Source organism: Corella eumyota, chromosome 1 (assembly GCF_963082875.1).
Source record: "Corella eumyota chromosome 1, kaCorEumy4.1, whole genome shotgun sequence".
Lineage (NCBI taxonomy): Eukaryota > Metazoa > Chordata > Ascidiacea > Phlebobranchia > Corellidae > Corella > Corella eumyota.
This window is the reverse complement of record NC_137490.1, coordinates 10,987,734-11,012,741: the sequence shown is the minus strand read 5'-3', so window position 1 is coordinate 11,012,741 and position 25,008 is coordinate 10,987,734. Positions and strand designations below refer to the sequence as shown.

The following is a 25,008-nucleotide window of genomic DNA, read 5'->3' as shown; positions in this document are numbered from 1 at the left end:
CAACGAAAAGTTATGTAGTTGACTCTAGGTCAAAAACGACTTATAGAGAGGTTGGTAAAAAAGCTGCGCGTGGTTTCGTTTAAAGCGATTATTGCTTGAAATTCCACGCTTGTTGAAACACGTGGTGAATTTTTCAGTGAAGTCGTAGAGCTGTTTTTTTATATCATTTATTTGGTCACAGCTAGGTTAAGGTTGTAAGATACTCGTTTCATTTTAATTATTATTATTATTTCAATTTAATTTTTTTTTTTTATCGATGAATTCGATTTTCTCTAATTTCAACTTACGAAGAGCATTAGCATGGTGTGGCATTCTTTTAATACTTGCTAGAAAATCAGGTATGTGTTATCTAAAGTTTAGGTAATGTAAACTTCTGGTTTAAGTGATAACATAGGTTTTTTAATGTACTTAAAATAGCACATATCTACTAAAATTAAACCTCAAAAAAAAAAATTTATATCAAAATTACCGAACTGTTTTTTGAGCAAAAATCATTTGACTTAAAACAAAAAGGTCGATTACGCTAGTTTACCAAATGACATTTTCTAACCCCAACTTGTCCCAACCCTCCGGAAAATGACATTTAATTTAAAAAAATGTTGATATAAAATCTTAGCAAAATGTAGTTTAGTAATTTTAGTTCATTTTTTGTTCATGTTGGCTGATATCTAAAGGTAGTTGATTTTGATAAGTATTTTGTTAATTTAGCGAGCGAGTCGCAAAATGTTTGGACATGTGCCGACGGGTTACAAGTTATATCAAAATCTTACAGATGTGATGAAGTCGTTGATTGTGAGGATCGATCAGATGAAGGAATCGCAAACGGATGTGGTGAGTGTATTTAGTTTTTTCTCAAAAAGTGCAAAAACTGGAAATTTATCCAGGACAATCTATTGGATAATGACCATGTCCCTAATGCAATGGAAAAGTTTTATTAAGACTTTGCAGTAACAAAAAATGTAAATCAAGTATCAATTTTATAAAATATTTTACTGGTAATATTCTAAATGTTAAATGTATTTGGCTTACTAAAAACACGTGTATAGAACATTCAAGAAATACAATAAACTCCTTTTATTTTTTTGCCTTTTAAAGCAGTTACAAGGTAATTGGTTGTCTGATTTGATAAAGTTTTTAAAAGTATAAAATATAAAATTTTTGCATGTTTTTAGAACCTAGAGATTGCTACACATATGAATTTACATGTGACAACAACGAGTGTGTATCACAGGGACTTGTATGCAACGGAGAAGCAGACTGTGGAGGTGGGGACGACTCGGACGAAAAAATGTGCCAAAGGCCACCGGTTAGTATAAATCGCTTTTATTTGATCAAAAACCATTTTACTGAATGGACGTTTGACCGAAATCTGTATGCCCCAAAACACAAATTTGGCGACTATCAGGCAATGCATGTTGACATCAGCTTTCCTCTATATTCTTTCTGTTTCTTAATTTCCTAAAAAAAGGTTGACATATATTTTAGTAAAATGTGATTTTAAAAATTTTTTTTTTTGGGGGGGGATGTCAATTCGGTTAAATGTTTTCGGTAATATGGGTTGATGATACTAGTTACCCGAAGATTTTATAGAAACTTTGTTTTAAATTCAATTTAAGCTGACAATGTTTAATGGTAATGATGTGTAATGCGGTATAGTAAATTTGACTAATAATTTCGATTTAAAATGTAAAAAACCTTGCTAACGATGTTAACGTACAGCATAACATTTGTTAACTATCTGACTCAATGTAAACATGATTTTTTATTTTTCAAGTTATTTAGATATACCTACTTTGCATGATTATCAATATTCAAAATTAAATTTGCTTTGGTATTTTAAATTCTTTTTAGGTTATCATTTTTGACGAAATTCACGGTGTAGGCGATTCTTTCACATGCCTAGACGGCAAGCGTATCCCTAAACTATATGTTTGCGACGGAGAGTTGGATTGTGATGATAATTCTGACGAGTTTAATTGCTCTAAAATTTTTCAGGAATGTCCAGAAAATACCGTAAGGTAAAAAAAGACCAAGTTAATCAACATTTTAAATATGCAAGACTGTTTTGGAACTTTCCATCGCATTTTGATGATCTAGAATACATTTTTTCTTGCTCTTAATTTGTATAGGCTATACGAAATCTAAGACCCTGGTTTTGGCGGTAATGGTAGTACTAAGGCTAATAATTAAAAAAGCCCTAAAACTAATGGTAATAGCGGTATTATGCATTGCAGATTTAAAAGATGTCCTATAACATTATTGTTTTAAAATTTAATTTTTGTAGTTGTTTAAACTAACTTTGGTCTTTGGTAATATTTTAGATGTAATTCTTCTGGCGAATGTATTGAACCTCAATGGAAATGTGATGGCGACAGAGATTGTGATGACAATGAAGATGAATTGAACTGTGGTGTGCAAAAGCCGAGTACGTGGTTGTGTTATCACCAGTTGTATATATATATATGTGTTATTACAATTTAAATTGGCAAGGCATGTAAAGATTAAATTATAAGCCTTGGTAATAAAAAACAAATGCTTGAACGTTTAGAGACAAAATCTTTAAATTCAAATTCTGGAACAAAGCCTTGTGGCATTGACGAGTTTTCCTGCCAAGAAACCTGCCTTAAAGTTTCAAAAGCTTGCGATGGAGTATTTGATTGCCAAGACGGGAGTGACGAAAGTTATCTGTGTCACTTTAATGCCTGTCGCTTAAGAAATAATGCAAGCTTGTGGCCAGATTTTTTGCAGTTCCGAACACACTTGTTGGTGTGTGATCACGCTTGTGGTAATACACCAGAAGGGCCTAGATGTTATTGCTTTGACGGATATAGGTAAGGTAAAATTTTACCTACTTTAAATGTTAAAAAAAAAAATCTTTACAGTTACTTTTTTGGTTTTTCAGTCTTGCAGATAACGGCTACACTTGCAGACTAAAAGGTGATTTTAAATATAAAGTAATTTATTTAATACACTTTGTTTAATATTGATAGCACTTGTTAATATATTTTTTTAGGCAATTTTTCATCTTCCGTGTTGTTTGCTGCTGACAACGAAATTCGAAGTCGTTCGCAGAGTCATCACAACATACATTATGACGTCATAGTTAAAACTACAAATCCAAATGCTAGGTAAACGTTTTACAGTAGTTTAACAGTTTACGTTTATGCCCACAGACCCTTAAAGGTTTTATAACATACGATCTAATAATGTTACAGCATAGTTTCGCTGGACTATGATTTAAAAACAGACTCATTGGTCTGGGTGGATTCTAATGCAGGTGTAATACAAATATTCCAAAGCGATTGGGAAAGTCCAAAAGTGTTTTTAAAAGGTAAAACATAAAACTTACTATATTTTTTCCAATTAACTTCCAAAATAATTCAAACTTTTTTTTAAACAAAAATGGGCAACTAACGAAATAATATCTTAAAAAACTTAATATATTAACTACAAAAACGAAGTACATTTTTTGAAGATCGCCAAATTTATTTTATGTATAATTTATAGTTAAGGGTATAAAAAGTATGAAACTTGATTGGATGTCAAGAAATATATATCTTGGATATTTTCCACCTGGGTCCACAAGTGGGAAAATTGGCGTCGTAAGCTTTTCGGAAGATTCTAGAAAACAAAAAGCTGATTTAGCTTCTATCTGTGACGTCATCGCCGATCTAAACATTCCTGTTTCTATAACAATTTATTTTCAAAAACGGTAATTTAATAATCGTGAAAATTGCAACTTGAGAATTAAAATCTATATTTTAAAAACAAATTTAAATATATTTCTGTATTTGAGTATAACAAGTTTCATCGTACAGAAAAATAATCTTTGTGGAGCAAGATAGTACATTGCAATCTTCTAAAATAAGAATGTCGAACATGGATGGTTCTTCTTTACGCAACGTTGTTCAGTCTGAAAACTCGATCAACTGTGTCGACGTCGATCAAACCACTGATGTTTTGTACTGGACCGAATCCAATTTAAAAATGGGCAGCATAAAAATGATGTCGTTAGATAGTAGAACGATAAGGGTAAATTATGGCTTATAAACCTTTGAAAGCTTTTTTTAAAGGATATTTGTTTGCCTGTAGTTTTTAACAATATGTGTTACTGTAGGTTTTGCTATCGACTAAACTAAATAATGCATTTGTGCGATTTCCATTCTCGTTGACTGTATTTGAGGACGTGCTGTACTACACTGATCAAGCAACAAAGGAAATATGGGCTGTGGATTCTGTGACCGGCAAATCTGCTTTTGATCACAGATTGCATCAACCTTTAATAAAAACTCCCGCGACCAAAAACCTGCTTGCAGTAACAATCTCTCACCCAGTAATGCAATTAAATGGAAATCAAGGTAAATATCTTGTTTAGAGCTGTCGTGAATACGCAACTTAACTAATTTCCTTTATTAAACTTCAAATTTAAAGTTGGATCTTTTATAACAAATAATCGAGATCAACCTAATGCTTTTTACAGGACCAAGTGAATGTTTTTCAAAGGGATGTAGTCATGTGTGTGTTCTCTTACCATTTAGTTCAACTTGCCTTTGTCCCCCATTCTCAAAACTTTCAACTGATAGAAAAACGTGTAATGGTAAAGAAATTAAATAAAATCTAAATTTTGCCATAATTAACCTGAATTAGTTAATTTTTTTTAAAACATTTATCTTTGATTTTCTTTTTTACAGTTTTGCCAATTTCAACTACAACAACCATTGTACCATCTTTGGAGAACATCACGTTAGCCTTTACAAAAGAAAAAAATGATATAACTACCACAGAAAATTTTAATGATTTAAAACCAGGAACAACTAGTTCTTTAACAAACACAGTTCATACTTTTGCATACAATCAATTTAGTGAAAATACGGCAACGATGGCAACTACATCATTAGCCAAAACGCATTTGACAACAAAACCGAAAAAATATTTCGCAAAGTTAGCTGCATGCAACAAACCAATTGCAAGCTTAACCAATAGCTTTATAATTAACAGCTTTGTGGCTTCTTTATATCCTAATGGACAGGTTCTTCATCTTAGATGTCATGACGGGTGGCATGTTAAAGGTGACTTGTAATTGATTGTTTTTATTTCTATAAATGTAACTATCGCAAAATAGATAAGTTGAAAGGATGTTCTAAAGTTATAATAACACCATTAGACTACAACTAAACATTTATATGTAAAAGGCGATGTTTCTCGTTACGATTATCTTCTAACTTGTGACGACCTCGGCGTCTGGCAACCTTCGGACGAAGTGCGCTGCATTCCTTATACTTGCAATAAACTAAACTGTGGACCTCATGGAACATGCGTTAATGATTTAAACATAAGTACGCTATCTGATTTTAAACATTTTGTAATTGTGAAGCTTTCAAACTCGTACTTTTATTGTTTATTATGTGCAGAAACATCATGGTGCAAATGCAAAAACGGTGACCTAACCACCTCAACTTGTCCAAATTACTTAGTTAAAACGCTTGTAACAGTCAACAATTCTACAAAGGTATCCCTTCCTTATACAAAATATCGGCTCGTGGGAAAACTAGTGGCAATTGTAATAGCAATGATTGTTATTATCTGCATATGCTTTTATCTATTTCGAAAATACTACAGGTAGGAACCATTATGTGTAAATAGCGAGATAGTGTTTGTGTGTTAAAATGTCAGTTTAAAGTAAATTAAAATGTTGTTATTCCAGGAGGTCGCCAGGTACAACAGTGAATCTGCATTATCTTGCTGGAAAACAAAAAGATGGACAGGTTAAAAGGTTGGCCACTATTACTGAAGAAGACGAAAAAAAGATTAAAGGTTACTGTTTGAAAATTTAAATTAGGTTTTGTAAACCTGTTACTTTCTAATAAAACCTTTTGATATGTTTAGGTAACAATAATTGCTTTGCTAATCCCAATTACAGTTCTCCCCATGTGAATAAGAAGGGTTACAAAAGCTTTGTAAGTATTTTTTTTAACCAACTACTATAAAAGGCTACGAATTAACTAAACACAGTTTGATTACTGAACTTTTGTAGACAACAAAGCTAACTAGTTCGCGTGACAGTGGGTTCGATCGGTCAAGTTCTTCCAGTTCTGACGACTGTTCCAACTCGGACCCGTCGGTTATACGTTCAAGTTCTGGCAGTGTAAAAAATACAGTTAACACCATCAAAATTGTTGATAATAGCAACGACGAATATCTTGGAAGTGTTGAAGTTCTAGAAGGTAAAAAACGGATTTATTCTCAGTTACGTTATCATTATAAAGGCTAAAATAAACCATTTTGTTTTGTTTGCCAAAGTTAGTTTCTAAAATTATATATCAGTGTGATAATTTAATCACATAACTATTTTTTTAACTTTTAATATTATTTTTTTAGCTGCGCCCTTGCAGCACACCAGTTTTCGCCAGAAGTTTTCTAACATGTTTTATATGAGGAAAACCGAGAGTCGAGAACACATGATTACAAGCCCTTAAACTGTTCCTAAGCCTAATAAATTATATTTATAAACTGTATGTTTTGTATTCAAATTTCTTATGTCGTAGTCAAATTACAACTTCCGCTGTTATCATTTTGAAAAAGATTTGTAAAAGGATTCGTATAAAGTTTCAGACTGTTTTACAGCCATTATTTTTTGATCATTGAGTTAGGCAAGCCATTTAACAAAACAATGATTTATTTTTTTAATAAAACGGGCAGATTGAAACACACCATTTTTTTTAATTTAAACGAAAATTAAAATAACATTAAGTAAAATATATTTTTGTGTTGTTTATGGTTAACTATTACATTTTAACTGTTCGAAACAGTGGCCGATTTTTTTACAAACAAGTGGTTACGTTTTATATAATAACCAATGACAAACCTCCAATGTAGTAAGGGTAAATAAGTGCCACCGCAAAATGCAAACCCTGTTGCCGTTTAGTCAAATTAATTTTAGGTAATATTTTTTTTCGGTTTGCGGTTTGGCAAAGAGTTAAAAATACAATGTCAGAAAGCACAGACAAAAAATGTGATTCGAAATAAAATGATGAAACCGGTAAATTGCATACTCGTATTCAAACATTTATTTAGTTTTAACAATATTGATATTTTGTCTGTCGTGTCCAGACGTTTCGTTTAAAAACAAAACAGGCAGAAATACACACAATACTACTGAGTTAGGAAAGTTTAGTTTGCTGTCTGCTTGTTATTCAGTAACATACTTTTTGAGTTAGCTGCTTCTGCTTGGGTTATAATTATTTCTTATTTCAGATTTTAGTGTTAATGCAGCCGTTTTTGGCTTTTAGTCTGTCAGTCTGTTAGTCTATTAGTATCAATCACTTAATAACTTTTGTTTAACAGGTAAACCTACATTCTAGTTTACTAGTTGGGTAAACCTGTTTAATAAACTGATAAACAAGCTTTTAATAGTCATAGTTTGCTTAACATTGACAAAAAGACAAGTTATCGATTTTAAATGGTATTTTATTGTCAAGTTCCTGGCATAAAGAACCACAGAATATTTTATCAACAATCATTTTATTATTATTTTGATAAAATATAAATTATTTTATGATGTCGAGTGGTGGAAAAAATCGGAAAAATAAGCCTGCTAGGTAATTACCTAATTAAGTATTTTTGTGTTTAACACCACATTTATGTGCATTTTGTTTTATGTGCTTTTAACATGTTATGAAACAATTATTCTTAGATCCGGCAGCAGGACCAAACCAAGTAGCCAGAATTCAATTGCTGTAAGTTAATAAATTTCCACATTATTTTTAATTGCAAACAACGCTAAAAAATGAAAAACACCCAAAAGCCAAATTTCTTTAACTAAGTTTACCTATGTCTAATAAGGGCATATTAAAATTGATTTTATTTTTTTGTTACCTAATTACGGTAATGTTTATTAAAATTTTTTTTTGTTATTAGGCATGTGATGGTGTTTATGGAAATCCAAGATTGGTACATTCACTGATAAGCCTTGTGGTAAAAAAACATTTCTTCACTCATTATAATAAAAATACTAAATTTAGATTAAGAGGTTCCATGATTTTGTATTAGTAGGATACATCTGTTAAGTAGCGTAAGAATTAATTTATTTTATTTTTAAATGTCTGAAGTTTAGTTGCTAGGTGAAGTCAAAACACCCAGGGCAACCTGTACTTGTTAAATTTAGTTATAAAAAAAAATTGCTGCCTGTAGCAGTTTTGAATGGTTTTAAATAAAAGTACTTTAATTTCATAATGTATTTTTTTAAAAGTGATATTTTTTATATCCTACCTTTTTTGCGACATTATCTTTTAACACTGTTTTGCTTTTTATATTAAATATTTTTCAAAGTGCCACACTATTAACCTAAAACACTTTACAAGACATAATGTAAGACTTTTTTAGGGGCACAATATTCTCAGAATAAATAAATAACCAATTAAAACTTTTCATTTTCTTCGGTATTTACATAATTTTATTGTTGTTGTCTTACTTTCAGGGATCAAAATGTACAACTCAAGTAAAAAATGGAGGAATTTATAATGGGATTTTTCACACTTTTAGTCCAAATGTGAGTTTTGATTTCAAGCTGTGCTTAGTTATTGATTTCTAACAGTTGTTTTATTTGTGTAATATTTAAGTAATACTTTTGTATGATTAAGAAGCTGTTTTATTAAACATTAAAATGACATTAAATTATCTAAATTGGACTATTTTCTTTTATTTTTAAATATGGAATAAATATTTAACAATCGTAATAAAAAAAAGTGTTTTAAAACCCCAAAATTATATGCAAATTGTTTAATAATTTATTTACTAAGAGTAAATACAAAATTTTTAGTAAAGCATAAAAGGTCTTTTTTCCTTTGTTCAAGTTCCTATATTTGCTCTTAGTCATTTCGTACACAAATCTAACAATATTTCAGTTTTCAACATATCAAATATTACATAATTGTGAATGTATGTAGATGGATTTTGTATTGGGTGCTGCTCACAAAATCGAAATGCAAGAAAACGAAGCTGAACCAGCATCAATTTATTCTGTTAAGCCAGTCAGTATTCCAGAAAAAGAAAGAATTGTGGACCAACTTATTTTTAAATCGAAAGATGTGGTTTGTGCTATATTACATGATGTCGATTTAAATTATGCAAAAGGTAAGGTTGCTGAGGTAGACCAATAAATAAATAAAGTTTTTGTAATTTAACCGTAAGTGAAGCTTGGGCAATTTTTTTTTATAATTAATTTAAAAAAAATTTCAATAGAAGTAAATTTTGGAATTTTTGAGAATTTTTTATGTATATTTATTTTTTTTGAACTCTAGTTATTTTAAATGTCAGAAAAACTTTATTTTAATAAACCTAACATAAAATCTTTGAATAAAAAACTTTAAATAAAAAAAAATTTATTTTAATAAAGTATAGTTATCATATCAGCGTTTATTTTTTTGTAGCTCCAGTAAAGTCAAATGGTGACACCAATGAGTTACGAACAAATGGTTCGTCAGAAACCAAACATCTTGAACTTTGGGATGGTGGTGGTGATTCTGTGGAAATTGGCGGATTAGAGGTAATTTTTTTTGATATTAACTTAAATTTTGGTAGAGCGCGCCAGCTGAGGGGCCTATATGTTAGTTGCCAGTTACGACCATTGTATTGCATTAAATAGAATGCACCCCCTAGGGCAGGCAATTCACCAGTCTAAAAGTAATGAAGTTTAATCTATCCTGATGGTTATATGTTATTTATAGACCCAAAAATAAAAAATAAACTGTTGTTTGTGGTGCTTAGGTCGAAGTGCTACACACAAATGTTTTTTTTAACCATGTTATGTCAAGCGATTTGAAAGTGGCCAACTAAAAAGTAAAATTCAACCCATAAGGCTTTTCTAGTTACTTTAAATGTTAGTGGTAGGTAATAGATGTGGGAATACAGATTACCACAGAGATTGTTTGGTATTTGTATTTGTAAGTATGTGGTTAGAAGTTAACCTTTCAAAAACCTTGCTTTTTGATGTGATTATAAAGCTTTAAAGAAATTATTTTTCAATAGTTTATTCTAATTTATGATTTATTCAAATCTATTTATTGGTTTTTAATCATTATATTAACTGTATAGTTGCTTAGCAAATATGTAACTTCAATGCTTTTCTACAAATTGTATATACCTGTATAACTTTATAAATAGTTTCACATACTTTTATTTATAATTAAATGCTGAGTAATGAAAATTAGAAATAAAAAAAGTATAGTCTACAAATCTTGTGAACGAATTAAGGAGTGGGTTCTACACAGCTGCAACTTTATTAAATTAAAATTTTGTTTACCAAATTTCACTTATTTTAATAAAGTGCCTAATAAGATGCAGCTGTATAAAACCACGAAGAAAGAATTACCAAAACATATATTGCCATAAATTAAAGTTCAAAATTATATTTTTAAAAATTATCAAATTAGACTTTTTCTTTTATGTATTCTTGTCAAATGCGCCTTGCCTTTTAATTGTTGTAATATAGTTAATGAATGGCAAAATGGCATTTTTTATTATTTTGAAGGCCTTTTAATTAGACATCGTCCTCTAACCTTCATTTTTTACAGATTTAATAAGTCAATTGGATGTTTTTAATTTTTTTTATTGTAATTGTCAATTTCTTTTCAGGATGACTTAAAAGGAACAGGTAATGGAACTAATGGATGGGCAGCTGAAGATATGTTTAAACTCAACACAGATAAATATGGAGTCAAATCAAGTTACGATCCTAATTTGCCTGAATATACGTTAGTTTTTAATTAAATATTAGGAACAATTTCTAAAACAGGTTTAAAATTCTGTACAGTATTTTCTGTATTTGTTTAATAGTCATGTTGCTACATATTGAAACTTGCACCAGGAAAAAATTAAATTATTTTTATAAAACTGTGAGATGTTTGTTTTAGAGGTCTTTTGTTTTTCTAAAACCGTTTGTACCAAGAAGTAATAACACTCTCTTTTCATTCTTTACTTAATTTGGTCTTTAGTAATTTTTTGTTTGTATTAACCATATTAAGTAGCAATAGTTACATAAATTTTTTTAAATATTTCAAATACTCTAGTACAAAATTGGAAGATGAGGATACTAAAGAATATGCCGAGAAATTAGCACGAGCAGATAAACTTGCTAATGAAATTGAGAAATCCTCAAGCTATCAATCTAACATTAACATGGAGGTAATTTTATTTAAGATTTGTTGATAATTTTAATTTATTTGCATATATTTATATTTATACCAGGGTTATTTAAAATTTGCCATTTAAAATGGTATTTGCCCATATTATTGAAACCATTCGACCAAATGGACATTTTGCTAAAACAAAAATTTTGAAAAAGAGACATTTTTACCAGAATTAAGGTCAACATTTTTTTAGAAATTAAAGGGCATTTGCAGTAGAAAGTCAGGGTAAGCTGGAGTAAAAGAAAATATCTTATTCACTGTAAAATAGCATGGCGTTTTAAGCCATATGGTTTAGTTGAATATTTTTAGTACATAGTTTTTGTTAATATGACAGTAAATTTTAACAAAAATGGTGCGATTGGCTTTTCTATTTATTTTTGGTTGTTAAAAGAATGTTTGAGTTTAATTACCACCGGAAAATAACACTTTTAATCCTTATAACACTTTTAAAAACTAACCGGAGAATAACACTTCTAATATGTTTTTTTTATTTATTTTAGATTGATGATAGTATTACGGAAGAGGAACGCTTTAGTTCTGTGTCTCGTGATATTCCAAAAAGTGATCGTGAGAGAAATAACCCAAGCAGGTGCAAACATTTTTTTTAATTCGATTTACAAACTTTACAAAGCAAACATTGAATTTACTATTAATAGCAATATTTATTCATAAATAATTCTTTTTTAGCTCATTTTTAACTTTTTTTAAAAATTTTGTTCATTTTAGTCAAAGATTTCAGACACGACGTGTGCGTAGTACTGGAAGACCTACTCACCAAATAAATCAACACCAAGGTGGGGCTCAAAGGAGCTCAGGGGGGGGTCCTCCCCCCTCGAGTGGGTACGGTTTAAGCTCTGGAAGGTCAAACACACCAACTAATCAAAGTGATTCACCCACCAGCCCGGGAGGTAATCGGCCTGGTTTTGGGCGAACATCATCGGGTGGGTCTCAAACCCATGTCCCACCCAGGTTTATAAAATTGTTTTTGTAATTGTTTAAATACCTTAAAAAGTCTTTTTTTAAACCTTAAAATAGTTATAACATTTTTTAAAACAAAATTTCTCTTTTTACATATAAAAGTGGTATTACTCGGCCTTTTGATATGAATAAATTAATGTACATTCTCTAACTTAGTGTTACCCCTAAACTAAAACTAGTTTACAATGTACTAAGGTGTTGGTAAGCTTATATTTTTTATGTGATTTAGGTTTAATAAAGCCCATCCAGGACATACTTCTTATCCTAGAGAGGAAGAAAGAACTTCGAATCGATTACATGATAACAGTAAGTCTTGTTCAATATTACTTATAGTGTTAAATTTGTTTATCTATTAAAAAATATATATAATATTTTAAATTTTGACAAAGAATTTAAATATTTTTACAAACAAATAATAAAATTTCTAGTACTCTAAAACTGGTAACAATAGTAGGTCTGTTAACAATCTTTTTTAATTCTCGTCTTCTTGGTTTAACAGTTAAGGTAACTGTATATATCCTTAAACGAGAAGATAAATGTAATCACTTGATTTTTGTATATCACTACGATCATGACTTTGTTGTATTTACAGCTTCGTTTCATAGTAGTCAAAAATCTCGACAAGGAGGAAATCAATCACGAGGTTACAACAGAAATCATCCCTCCCCAACATCGGAGTTCACCCACCTGGTATTCTTTTATTATTTTTAACAAAGTCTGGAGTAACATAATGCTAAACATAATTTTTTGTAAGCAGTGAATAATTTTCGTGTTTTATAATAACGGTAAAGAAACTGTTAGTTAACCAAAAGTTTTGGGTAAAAGTAAGCCCATGATGGCAATGTAAATATAATAGGTTTTTTGCCTATTAATAAATTTCTATTTGATTAAGGTTGCAAGTAATTCTTGCACTTTTTGGTTTAAAATGGGTAGTAAAAAGCTTGGCAGTTCACCTTACTTAATATTTTTACAATTGAAATTACAAATTAAAAATTAATTTTGTAGCAAGTTAATGAGGCACAAAATCAACCTCCTTCTCAACAACAATCCATCTCCAGAACCTCTTCCTCTTCTTCTATAACTCAACAATCAAACTCACCTCAGTGGGGCTCCAAACAACCCCCTGCTGCTCCTGTCCCTGAACCACAGCACATCCACAACCCCATGCCGATGGGGTTGAACCAAGTAGCTCCAGGTGTCGGTCAACCTCAGAGATACCCCCAAGCAGCCAAAGGTAATGTTTTTTTTAATGTCGAAATTATAAAATATGTTTATGTTTAGGTAAGATGAATGTCAAATCTTTAGTGTAGAGTTTAGTGTAAACAATTCTGAGATAAATCACCCTCCATTCAGGCTGCATTTTAATTGTTGTAAAATGGTTGCAACTTAAAAACTAATTTAGGCCAGCAATGCTTTACTGCAAACCACAAACATCATTTTTTAAGGCTATAAGTTTTTTTTTACTACACTTCATTATATTTTGATTAAGATATCACATAAGTCTTAACAAGATTAATAAGCAGCAGGCTAACAGTAAATATTTTGCATAAATCATCAGGTATTATTTCAGTCAAAGCTCCTGCTCAGAAACCGTGTATTGTACCTAGAATATTAGTTAGAAATCCTAAACTTGCCAAAGAAGATGAAAAAGGTAGAACAGTTATATTTTGAAAAAAGCCAGTTGTATGTTAGCATTATTCTAATCATCAAAGTTAGAGATATTTATAAAATAATTTAAAAATTGGATTTTGGAAATTAGTGTTTTAAAAAAAAGGTTGATTAGAAAACTATCTAATGTTTTAGAATTATTTTTTTATAAACCAATTTTAGAATTAAAATTTTTTTGAAATTAAACAATTAAACAATTTAGGTTCTGACAATGCATCATCATATTCGAATGTGCTCCAAGGGGCTCCCCCTCCAAATAAACAGGGAGTTTCCCAGACAGGAATTCCCCAGATTGCAGGTGGGGGCTATAATAACCCCCGTATGAGACCTCATCCCGGGGTACGATATGCATACATTCCAAAAGGCAAGTACAAAATCTTAAAATTGTTGATTAAAATAATGGCTAAATATCAGCTTTAATGCATTTATTGTAAAAAACTATGATACAAATAAATAAATAAATAAAATATGTCTGATTTTTGTGTGTGTTAAAAAGCAATAACCACCTTTCTAGCATTGTCACATTTTGAGATAAGCTGAAATAATTTTTTTGCTTATACTTGACTTTTAAAATATTTAGGGCATTCACCACCTGGCGTGCCATCCCAGGTGCCAGGTGGCATGATGCGGCCACAACAACAACACCAGCAATCAGCACCTATTATCGCCCCCAATGTGCCACCACCTTTAACACAGAGATTCGTTCAATTGGCACAGGGTTCGCAACCAACTACTCCCCCTGTTCACCCATTCCAGCAACACCAGCAGTCTAATATAAGAAGTGCAAGAAGTGTTGCACCTACAGACGGTAATATATTTAAAGTTAATTTTTTATTATAAATACCAACAATACAATTTATGTATAAACTTGTGAGTTTTTAAACTTTCTCATATTTTTTTTTGATCAGAATCAAAACCTAAAAAGAAACCGGAGTCCACATTTCAAGAACTAGTTGAATTTGGAAGAGATTTTAAAGTAAGTTCATTGATCGCTTAATTTTACAAAAAAAAAAGAATCGAAACTTCGTCACCAATACAGTAAATATTATAAATCACTCAAAAGTAAATTATTTATATTTTAAGCAAGTTTTTGTAAGTATATTTGTAATATATTGCAATGCTGTTGAGCTTTGAAATTAAGTATGTATAAATATTGTATAAAAATGTACTTACTTTAAAACTTAATTTTTATGTGTTGTTATTTTTCTTTTTCAGTTACAAGAAAGTAAAAGTGTGTCAGATGGTCCAAAAACAGTGAGCAAATCGTCTTCCACTGGCTCGAGTTCAACCAAAGTTCAACCGAGACCTCTTAGACCTGCTAGCAATCAAACAACTCCTCATCATATTGTGCCTACAGGTATGAAGTGATAAAACAACAATTTAAGATGTATTCATTTTTTTACTTAGTTTTCGCGAAAATGTTCATTAAATCAAATTATTTTGGTGATATGAACAGATACCATTTAACTTTGAACCTATTTTTAATTACTTGCATTTTTTTTACACTGATGTTAATGTTATTAGAACAACAACACCAGCAACCACAGCAACATCAACAACAAGATAGCCAACATCAACAACCTAAAACTACACAACAACAAACACCACCGACTATTCAACAACTACCACCCCCACAACAGCAACAAATTCCCGCCCAGCACCCCCACAATTCTCCCCAAATTCCACTTCAAATTTTGACAACGGGTGATCAGGACCCTGGGATGTTTATGCCTGTCATACCTGGACACCCCCAGCCCCAACAAATGATACCCATAGTTGTACCCGGGGGAGTTTATGGGTCTCCAAATATTGGAAGTAAGTTTTTGAGTTTGGTTTGGGTAACTTTTTAGCTGTTATTTTTAACTTTATTTCTATAAAAAAAAAATTGTTTTAAGATAATAAAAGGTTTCATTAGCTTAAGTTAAATTAGGTTTAAATGAAAAAAATTATTTTTAAAATCTAATTCCCACAGATACAGCTATGGCACCTACAAGTCATCCTATTCCAACTCCTGCTATCAACGTGGTCTCTTCAGCTAGAACCAGTGCCGTGGCACCTGCTGTGAACACGATCAGTGCTGCCAAAGGTTTTGTGTCACCTCAACACACCACAGGACCTGTTAATACAGGTGTTGATACCCAACAACATACAGGTAAGACTGTGCAGTGGTCGTCAAAAAGTTTCTTTATTTTGCATAAAAATTTCATGTTTTTTTTTAAAAGCGTGAATCTTAGGTGACTTTTGTTTTTACGGTTAGTTTACTGTATTATATAGTTTACATATTTTTTATCTCAAGTCACCTTATAAATAATCATGCATTTGTTTCTAGATCTTTTAACAGTATAATGTTCATAAATACTAATTTTTTTTGGCAACGCTGATATTTAATTGTTTAAAAATGTTGTTGTACTTAAATTTTTTGTTCTTTTTTGTATTATTTTTATATTTTAATTTTGTTGCAAAGAAACAATTGTGTTTTTTGTAGTTAAAATTTAAACACAAAATATTAATAAATTAAAATTATCTTTATTTTTAATATTTGCCCATTTTTTTAATGTTTTTTTTATTTTAACAGATGGTGATGCGGTGGTGTTATCTGGTGGGGATGTTGGTTTATCCACAACCAAAGATGGTGCTGCTCCACAAACACCTGAAAGGTAAAATTATTTTCTTAGGTAAAAAATTATATCTAAAAATATATCAATTAAAAAAAATAGTTTTCCAAAATTTAGTAGTTGCTCTCTGTTTGACATCAAAGGCCTAATGTATCAAATGTACTTTCAAACTGTGTTTTGAAGTGCTTTTAATTTTTTTTAACATTTGCAAAAAATTTGGTTTTAGTGCCCCACAACTAAATCCTGATGCCAAAGAATTTACTCCAAGGTCATTTGCTCCTGTAAGTTGTTTGTATGCTTTGTTTTTAGTAAACGAAAAATTTAACTCATAAAAAAGCAACTTTACAATTAAAATAACTTATTTTAACATAGAAGCCTCCCACACCACAACAATCACCAACTCCTGTTGCTCACCAAGTTCAGGTAAACTTCTAAAATCCACATTTTAAGAATCTTAATTTGGGCTAATAATTTATATTTGATTTGTTTTAATAATATGTTGTCTAAAAATGTTTACTTATTAGACACAACTATTTTTAGCTTAATATTTATGCAACAATTTTAAGGTTTAAATAATTTCTATACATTTCATACTAAGTTAGAAAAAATCAAAAAGTATAAATGGTCTAACATTGCAGGACCTAAAATATATCTAAATATTTTTCAATAAAATTTTTTAATTAAAGGTTGGTTGTATTAAAAAAATGTTGATTTAAAACTAACAACAACAATTCTCGTTATTTTATTCAGCCGACTCAGCCTACCTACTTTACTGCTCAGCCCATTCCTCAAAATATTTTCAACAAACAACTCAATCATAAGAGAGGTACTTAGTTAAAAAAAAAAAAAACTTGCAAAAACTTAAAAAGATGTGCCTAATTAAATATTTTCGAACAGGATACTAAAAAACTATGGTTTTTAATAGACTTAAAATAATATATCAACAGTACAGCTAAAATTGTATTTATTGTTTTTTTTTTTCAATGTATAAAATTAAAAAAATTAACATGTTTGTGTCTTGGTCAAACAAAAATTATTTTTTCAACTTTTGTTTAGTTCCAAATCCGACTGTGTTGAGTCCCAATGCTCAAGATCCCCACCTAGTTGGTCATATGACTCCTCAAATACACACAACTACAGCAGGCCATGCCTACATCGGCCATTCACCTTACTCAGTAAAAGTTTTACATTTTATTTTAATAATTTATAAAAAGTTGTTTTGACGCTGGTAAAATTGTGATTATTACATATAGATTTATTTGACTTAGACTGTGATAATTTTATTAAAAATTGTTAATATTTTTAGAATGCTCCTATTATTATTGCAGCAGGTGCACACCAACCTATCACCGCACCTCCACCCCAGGTACAAATATTCACATAGTATATGTATGTAGCATAAATTTACTGACTAAATTTACCGGGATTTTTGTTATAAGGTTCTGTTCCATTTACATTTAAACTGGTGTGGTAGATTTTAATTACTTATACATTAAAAAAGTTTCTAACTTTTAACTTTGGTATTTTTTTCATTAAAGCAATATGAAATGTATCCAATTCACCACCAAGTTGCACCCAGAAATGTCCCATACTCTGCTGATGGACAAGTATACAGTAAGATATTCAGTTTGTTTTTTTACTATTTTACATAAATTTCAATTTTTTAAAAAATTTCTATTGTTACAGCAGTTGTTTTTGTATTTGCAAAAAAAAATTTATTAGCCTAAAATTTATTTTTGTTGTTCATTTAGTTCAACAGCATCAACAGCAACATCAACAACAGCAACAAGTACAACAACAACAAATGCAACAGCCACCACAACAACAACAAACTGGATACATACAACAACAAACAAGACCACAATCAGCTCATACTCCTAATGCTGTAGGTTCTTATATAAAAACCATAGAAAATGAAAAATAACATAAATGGTGTATTATTACCTCAACATTTTTAAAAATATTTAAATAGATGTTGAAAATCTATTTTTTATGATTTAGCTATATGAAATCAATATATTTAAAAAAAAAATTTTAATTTTTTTTTGTAAAAAAAGGGTCATATTCCACCTACAAGTCCAGCCTCTAACACCCAACAAGCTCAACAACAGCAACTTGCTACAGTGGGCCAGGGGACTGTCCCTGTTAACCCTCCTGGACCCCCGCAACTCCATCCACCTCCCCAAAATATGATCGCACAACAATATAACTATCAGATTGCCCAACACCATCCTGGCCAGCATTCTCTTCATGGAAATCAAATAATGCCAAGCAGGTGAATTATTTAAAAATCCTTTTACGGTTAAATCCTTTTGCGTTATACCAATAGGTTTAATTGCCAAATATAAAAAAAAGTCTATGAGAATCATAAAAAATAAAAAGCTTTTTTATTTTGATTATTTTGCAAAAAAAAAAGGTTTAATATTTAAAACAATAGTTGCAATAAAAAAAAATTTACAAAAAAGTCATGATTTTTGTAAACTTTAATTTATTTTATTTTTAAAAAGTCCGCATGGAGGTTACAGTAGTTTTTCCCAAAGATTTTATGTGCCCCCAACTAACCCCCAACATCAACATGTGACGCACAGCCCTGCTGGGCAACTACAACAAGGTTACATTCAACAAAATGTGGGTTCCAATCCTGGGCAGATGCAACCAAATCAGGGACAAATGTACCAAGTCCAAAGACCACATTGTTAGTAGAAATTTGTTTTTGAAAATAATAATTTAAAAGTGTATAAATGCTAAATTCACCTAATTTTTTTTGGCAATTATAAAAATTGGTATTTAAATTGAATTTAACAAATTATTATTTTTGAAACTTCACTATCTATGAATTTTGCTTAGCTACATTTGCTGATTGTATCGGCCTCATATTTCTGTATACTGAGCGCTTTAATATGGTGTATTTACTTTTAAGAAAATTGATTTTGGTTTCTAGATCACCCACCACAAATGATACAACAACAACAATACCAGCAACAACCTAACTAAAATTTATTCCTGACGTCGTTTTATTGCTTCCTGGTCTAATATTGTGGTTTTTTTAAATATCATGTTGTCTTTTGTTTCAAGAAAACATGAGTTCTTTTTCCGTTTTCAAGTATTTTTCTCAAAGGGGATTTTAGGTTGTTATGTGTAACTTTGTTAGTAGTAGTTTTGCTGTTTTGGGCTCCAAAGCTTCTTACCTCTATAACTAAAATGTTAAGAAGCATTTTTTGACTGTATGGGTAGCTTTCCATATGGGTAACTTTTACCTGGACACAAGTTTTTGTTGCAAACTACTTGGGTAGCTAATAAAAATATCATTGTGTAGTGTGTACAAATGAAAACATAACAATGATAATTTTTTTATCCAGTTTTAATGTTTTAAGGATCATTTATTAGTAGCAATGATTTTAAGGCAATGTCATTGGATAAATATTTCATGAAATAGAATTTTTTTTTCTAGTAGGGTCTCTTTTTGTGATTTATATTGACTTTAAGTTAAATTGTCAGTTAAACCATTTTCTTCAGTTATACCAATTTTCTTTTTTTTGAAATTAATGTTTTAGTTTTGTTTGAAAAATTATTTTGAAGAAACAATTTTGTTTTTGTTAGTTTTTTTTTAGTTTTCAACAATGCATAACAAGTTATGCTAATGTTATTATAAAACTATTATTTTGAGATAAACCTGATAATTTTGGAAGCTTTGTTGTATAATATAGGAATGTATTGTCACCATTTTAAAACAAATTTGTGTTTAGGCTAGTTAAACTAATGAAAGGTTAGTTGTTAATTTTTGTATGCTATTTTCCACCAAAGGTGCTCTATTTATTTATCTTAATATTCAATATTGATAGGCAAGTTCTAGTCCCAATTTGTATTTATTTTTTCCGCTAATTTTCAAACTTCGTAGATGGCTGCTTTTGTTTTATTGAATGTGTCCTTTTGTGGAATAATTTACAATGTAGCAGAAGTGCATAATGCAAAATTTCGTTTTTTTTTTCTGATCTTTGTCAACAATACCGGAAAGCATTTAATTGCAAATAACTTTAAATATAGTTAAGTAACAATCAGGATTATTCCAAAATTATTCCCATTTTGGGATTTTTTCAACCTTACTGAATTGTTATCTAAAGCACAGCTAAATACACATTTAGGTAATATGTCATTTTATGTGTGAATTCCAGAATTCTGGTTAAACATTTTTATCCCCTTGTATTCTTTAATGCATTTTGCATTGCTATATCTGCCTAGCTTAATAGCAAAACCTTTTTGCTGTTCTGGCTTTGTAAGTCTCCTCATATCTTGCCTGTTATCTTTTGGAAAACAATTTCTTACAATACTGAAAGTACTATTTTCTAAACTTCAAAACAAATTGTACATTTTGAAAGCAACAGAATTGTTTGGTTCTATAAAAAATAAATTTATACACTTGGAATTTCGCTAATTTTATGTTATGGCGTACATAATTGTAGTAAAAGTGTTTCTAAGAAAATAATTTTTTTAAAGTGTTTTTTTTTAAATATTTATATTAATATTATAAACAAGGATAGGCATACTTTTAATATTATAAACAAGGATAGGCATACATTTTGTTAAAGATTTATGGTAACCTTGTAACAAAAAGAGTTACTTTATAAAGCCACCTTTTTAAATTTTTTAATCCATAAGATCTTGCATAATTATGTAGGATCGTTAATATTATTTTATTTTTTTTTGAAGTTTAAACTAGGAATTAGAAATGAGTGGAAATAAGAGATTTATTTTAGCAAGCAGTTTTTATACATTACATTATTACAATTACCCTTTTTATACTAAAACAACAGGACTGTATTTTTTGGAAGAAATTTTTACACATAGGAAAGGGAACGTGAACTACTTGTCAACACTTTAAATATTACCTTACAGATATAGGCAAAATGAATTAAATCAAAAGGCAGAAAGCGCAATTATTAAAATATTAGTAAAAGCTTTTTACCAATAGCAAAAATATTAGCACTTTTTTTTTCAATCTGTGTAACATAGAAATTACTTAGGTTCTTGGATAAAATGGACTATCGGTATCTTCATCAGAAAAACTTTCGTTTTCACTTGTGTAAGATGATTCTGCAGTTTTTAAGTTGTTGCTATCAGTTTGTTTAGTGTTAGCCTGTGGGCAACCCTCATCTGCTGATGCAGAAGCTGTTATAGCTGTAGCTGCTGCCTGGGCTGCTTGTCTTCTGCAATTTTAGGTGTAATTTATGTAAAAAAAAGTAGATTAGTTCTACATTCCTTTCAACATAAACTTTTTTTAATTTTATAAATTGTAGTTGAAGGTTAAACTTACACATCTACTTGTCTTCCAGCAGTCAAAGTAATTGTCTTAGTTGGAGAAATATTAATTGATTTTACCTCCCTGCTAACCGACAATGGGGAACTGTCTATATTTGTATAAAATAAATATCAATAATATAAAACCAGTAAAAAGTATATTAAATAAAAAAAAAACTTATTTTTAATGTTAAACCAACCCTCAGTTTTTGGTCTCATTTCTTGCATTTTTGATCGTTTTTCAGAAGCCATTACTTTTTGCATTTTCTTGAGTACATGATCTGGAAGCTTAAAGAACTGTAGTTCTTCTGGCATTACACCTGGACTATCCCTTTAACACATGGTAAACAATATTTATTTTAAATGGAGAAAAAAAGTACAGTGACACATACTTTTTAATAGACAACTCAAGATTATCATTAACTGGAGAGTTAAAAACCTTTTAAAAGTTGAGAAGGATGGCAAAAATGTACTAAAAAAGTCTATATGTATAAAGGGAACTTACTTATACTCAGTTTCATATAAATTTACTACATCCTCAGCCAGCATTATGAAAGCCTGCAACATTAAAAAAAGGATTTAATAAAATGTTAAATGCTGAACATTTTTATATAGTTATTAAGAAAATACTTACATTTTTTCCACCAGTTGCATTCATGCAGTTATGTTTTACCATCCACTTTTTATCTTCGTGATCAGAAGAGTACTGTAACAACAAAACACTTTTGTAATAAAATTATAAAAGATCAAGTTTAAAAAATTTTACCTTAAACAGTTCAGGATGTTTCATGTAAATTCTACCTCTGGTTGCCCCAAGACCAAGTGCTCTGAAATGTAAAAAAGAAAATTGTTTACAAATTAATAAAGCTTGGGGTTATTTAGGGAAAAATTAAGTGATTGAGGGTACCTATTAGCTCTTGTGCCCATAACGAAGTTGCATTCAGTGGTAAGTGCAGATGGGTCCCACTGTAAAAGAAAGCAAACCAGTAAAAATACATTATGTTAGTTTAAAAAAGTTTAAACTAATACATACACTTTCGATTTTCTTTCTTATTGCTTCTTTAGGGTTTCTATGAGGGCTGCCATATCTCCTTGGGGTGACCAATGGTGTCGTATTTCTAGGGCGTTTCTGAACAATTTAAATATAGTATTGTATTGATATTTTCTAATAAATGGGTAGTAAAATATATTTTATATTAACACTAAGGTTTTACTTTCGGCACTGGACTAAGTGATCTTCTTTGTGTTTTTTCGTTTCCAGGAACTTTTAATCTCTGTAAAATTTTAAGTTTAGTGCCATGAACATTACAAAAATATCATATAAGAGTTTTAGTTTAAAAATTATTATACCCTTTGCCATGGAAAATCAGGACTTGCTGCTCTTCTTTTTCCATGAATAACATGACTTGGTATTGTTGGAGGGAGTGAATCTACATAACACAAGTTTTATTAACAAATTAAAATTTTATAGGGGGAAATTTACCAAATACGATATATATTATAAGCTACCTAAGTTTTGAGATTCATTTGTTTTTTTCTGATTGTTGTTGGCTTTGTGCTGTGACTTGTCTTTTGTACCAAACAAACTCATTGCATTTTCCAATGAATCTTGACATACTTTTGCAACCTTGTTAAAGTATTAAATGAAACTTTAAAATACATTTATTTATGATATTAAAAATGTTAATGTTTGAGAATTTTACCATGGCATCCACATCTAATGTTTTAGAGGCTGAATTGAAGGGTCCACGAGCCATATTTTCGCATGCATTTTCTGCTGCCTCTTTAAAAACCTGTAACAAATAAAAATAAACTCATAAATTATTATCTTGAAATTTTTTTTAAATTAATATACAATCCGATCCAAATCATTATATACCAAAATGTATTTTTGCAGAACTTCGATTATATCACAATTTATAGCAGGTTGCAATACAGTTCTTAATAAATCCATTGACTTTGCAGCATTAGCTCTACATACTGGTGAAGCTCCAAGATGTCCATTCTTTAACCTAATGTAATGAGGTTGTTCTAATTGTTGTACATTGAAGGGTTGCTATAAAAAATCACATCGTAATGGAGAAACAATTAGGAATTTTAAATACTGCATATTTTAAAAGTAAACCACAAATATCCGAAAAATTTCAATTTTGTTGAACTAAGTTGATATTCTAGCTTGTAACATTATTACTATAAGTTATTTTTACTATAAGTTAATTAAACTGATACAAATTATACTTACAATATTTTTGTTGTTAACTTTAACGCTTGCAGAAGGTACAATGTTATCTTCTTGGGGCCAGAATGTTTTTGAACAATATCCCTTTGGAACAAATACTTCAACCATGATAACAATAAATAGTCAATAACTAGGCAAATTAAACGAACTAAATGTATTCTTTTAATAAAATTAAGGATTTTAACACTTTGCTTGCAACTTTTGTAAGCTAACAAATTATGAATAAAGATAATAATTTGATTTTTTAGTTTAAAAATTTTATGTTTACTTTTTAAAGACTTCGACACATCACGTACAAACGTAAAGGGAATTTTTGTACAGTAAATTTACATCTTTATGTTTAATAAAAAGGAGGAAGTTAACGTTATTTTTATAATTGTTTGTTGCTGTTAATATTTAAAAAATATATATAGTTAAATTTTAATAAAAAACAATTTGTTTTTGTTTAATATGAGCCAAATATAAATCTTTACTTTTATATGGAGGATAAAGCAAAAATAATAAAATTTTTGACTTTATGCATGGAGGATTCTGTTATTAATTATTTATCCTCAACGTGAAATGCCAAATTTTTAATCGTTTACACACAACTTACTTGGGTCTCTTTTAATTTGGTACCTAAACTGCTAAATCAGTTTAAAGAGCTACTATTTAATTTAACAGATTAATTAAGTTTCTCTTGTTGAACTTAGACTGTTTATGACACATAAAAGCAGTGGAAATTGCATATAGAACCTCGTCTGCTCGTTTAGTCTGTTAGTCAGTTATTTTTGTTAATTACGATTTACGAGTAAGTTAGTAACGGAAATGGGCACCTCAACCAGCAAACCAGACAAAAAAGCACAAGAAAAATGCCTTAAAATATACGTCATTTATTTACGACTGGATTTTTAAGCTGTAAAGCTAATTTAATATTTAAATTTTAACAGTGTCTATAAAATATACTGGATTAAAGGGATATTGAACAAATATAGACTGGGTTAAACCGTAACTAAAATAAAAATTTTTTAATACATGTGATTTATTC

At 29.9% G+C, this 25,008-nt stretch overlaps 3 protein-coding genes across 3 annotated transcripts; 2 read left to right on the top strand and 1 right to left on the bottom strand.

Annotated features, from left to right (window-relative positions):
• Positions 1–256: 256 nt before the first annotated feature.
• On the top strand, positions 257–6,476 carry LOC145760726 (uncharacterized). The gene is made up of 20 exons (XM_082574535.1): positions 257–338; positions 709–831; positions 1,173–1,306; positions 1,852–2,018; positions 2,322–2,425; positions 2,549–2,831; positions 2,903–2,937; positions 3,014–3,128; positions 3,216–3,331; positions 3,508–3,712; positions 3,819–4,032; positions 4,118–4,358; positions 4,481–4,597; positions 4,692–5,069; positions 5,193–5,336; positions 5,412–5,619; positions 5,705–5,814; positions 5,887–5,957; positions 6,035–6,224; positions 6,379–6,476. The coding sequence occupies exons 1-20, from the start codon at positions 257–259 to the stop codon at positions 6,474–6,476; spliced, it is 3,135 nt and encodes a 1,044-aa protein (XP_082430661.1).
• Positions 6,477–7,349: 873 nt separating this feature from the next.
• Positions 7,350–20,821, top strand: LOC145752345 (uncharacterized). The gene is made up of 30 exons (XM_082568620.1): positions 7,350–7,598; positions 7,694–7,736; positions 7,918–7,974; positions 8,477–8,548; positions 8,946–9,132; positions 9,429–9,544; positions 10,633–10,751; positions 11,067–11,181; positions 11,687–11,775; positions 11,913–12,155; positions 12,394–12,470; positions 12,757–12,854; positions 13,170–13,398; positions 14,035–14,196; positions 14,413–14,640; positions 14,741–14,808; positions 15,048–15,189; positions 15,357–15,647; positions 15,805–15,984; positions 16,408–16,489; positions 16,674–16,728; positions 16,820–16,870; positions 17,198–17,273; positions 17,504–17,622; positions 17,754–17,813; positions 17,986–18,061; positions 18,199–18,332; positions 18,505–18,722; positions 18,955–19,142; positions 19,389–20,821. The coding sequence occupies exons 1-30, from the start codon at positions 7,555–7,557 to the stop codon at positions 19,439–19,441; spliced, it is 3,672 nt and encodes a 1,223-aa protein (XP_082424746.1). The 5' UTR covers positions 7,350–7,554; the 3' UTR covers positions 19,442–20,821.
• A 127-nt stretch (positions 20,822–20,948) lies between these two features.
• LOC145755462 (deoxynucleotidyltransferase terminal-interacting protein 1-like) lies at positions 20,949–24,255 on the bottom strand. The gene is made up of 14 exons (XM_082571703.1): positions 23,985–24,255; positions 23,622–23,798; positions 23,446–23,535; positions 23,252–23,369; positions 23,093–23,172; positions 22,957–23,016; positions 22,776–22,871; positions 22,650–22,708; positions 22,509–22,569; positions 22,377–22,448; positions 22,248–22,300; positions 21,943–22,073; positions 21,759–21,852; positions 20,949–21,651 (listed from the first exon to the last, which is right to left on the bottom strand). Exons 1-14 carry the CDS (start codon positions 24,087–24,089, stop codon positions 21,465–21,467), a joined length of 1,383 nt encoding a protein of 460 aa, XP_082427829.1. The 5' UTR covers positions 24,090–24,255; the 3' UTR covers positions 20,949–21,464.
• Between the last annotated feature and the right edge of the window lie 753 nt (positions 24,256–25,008).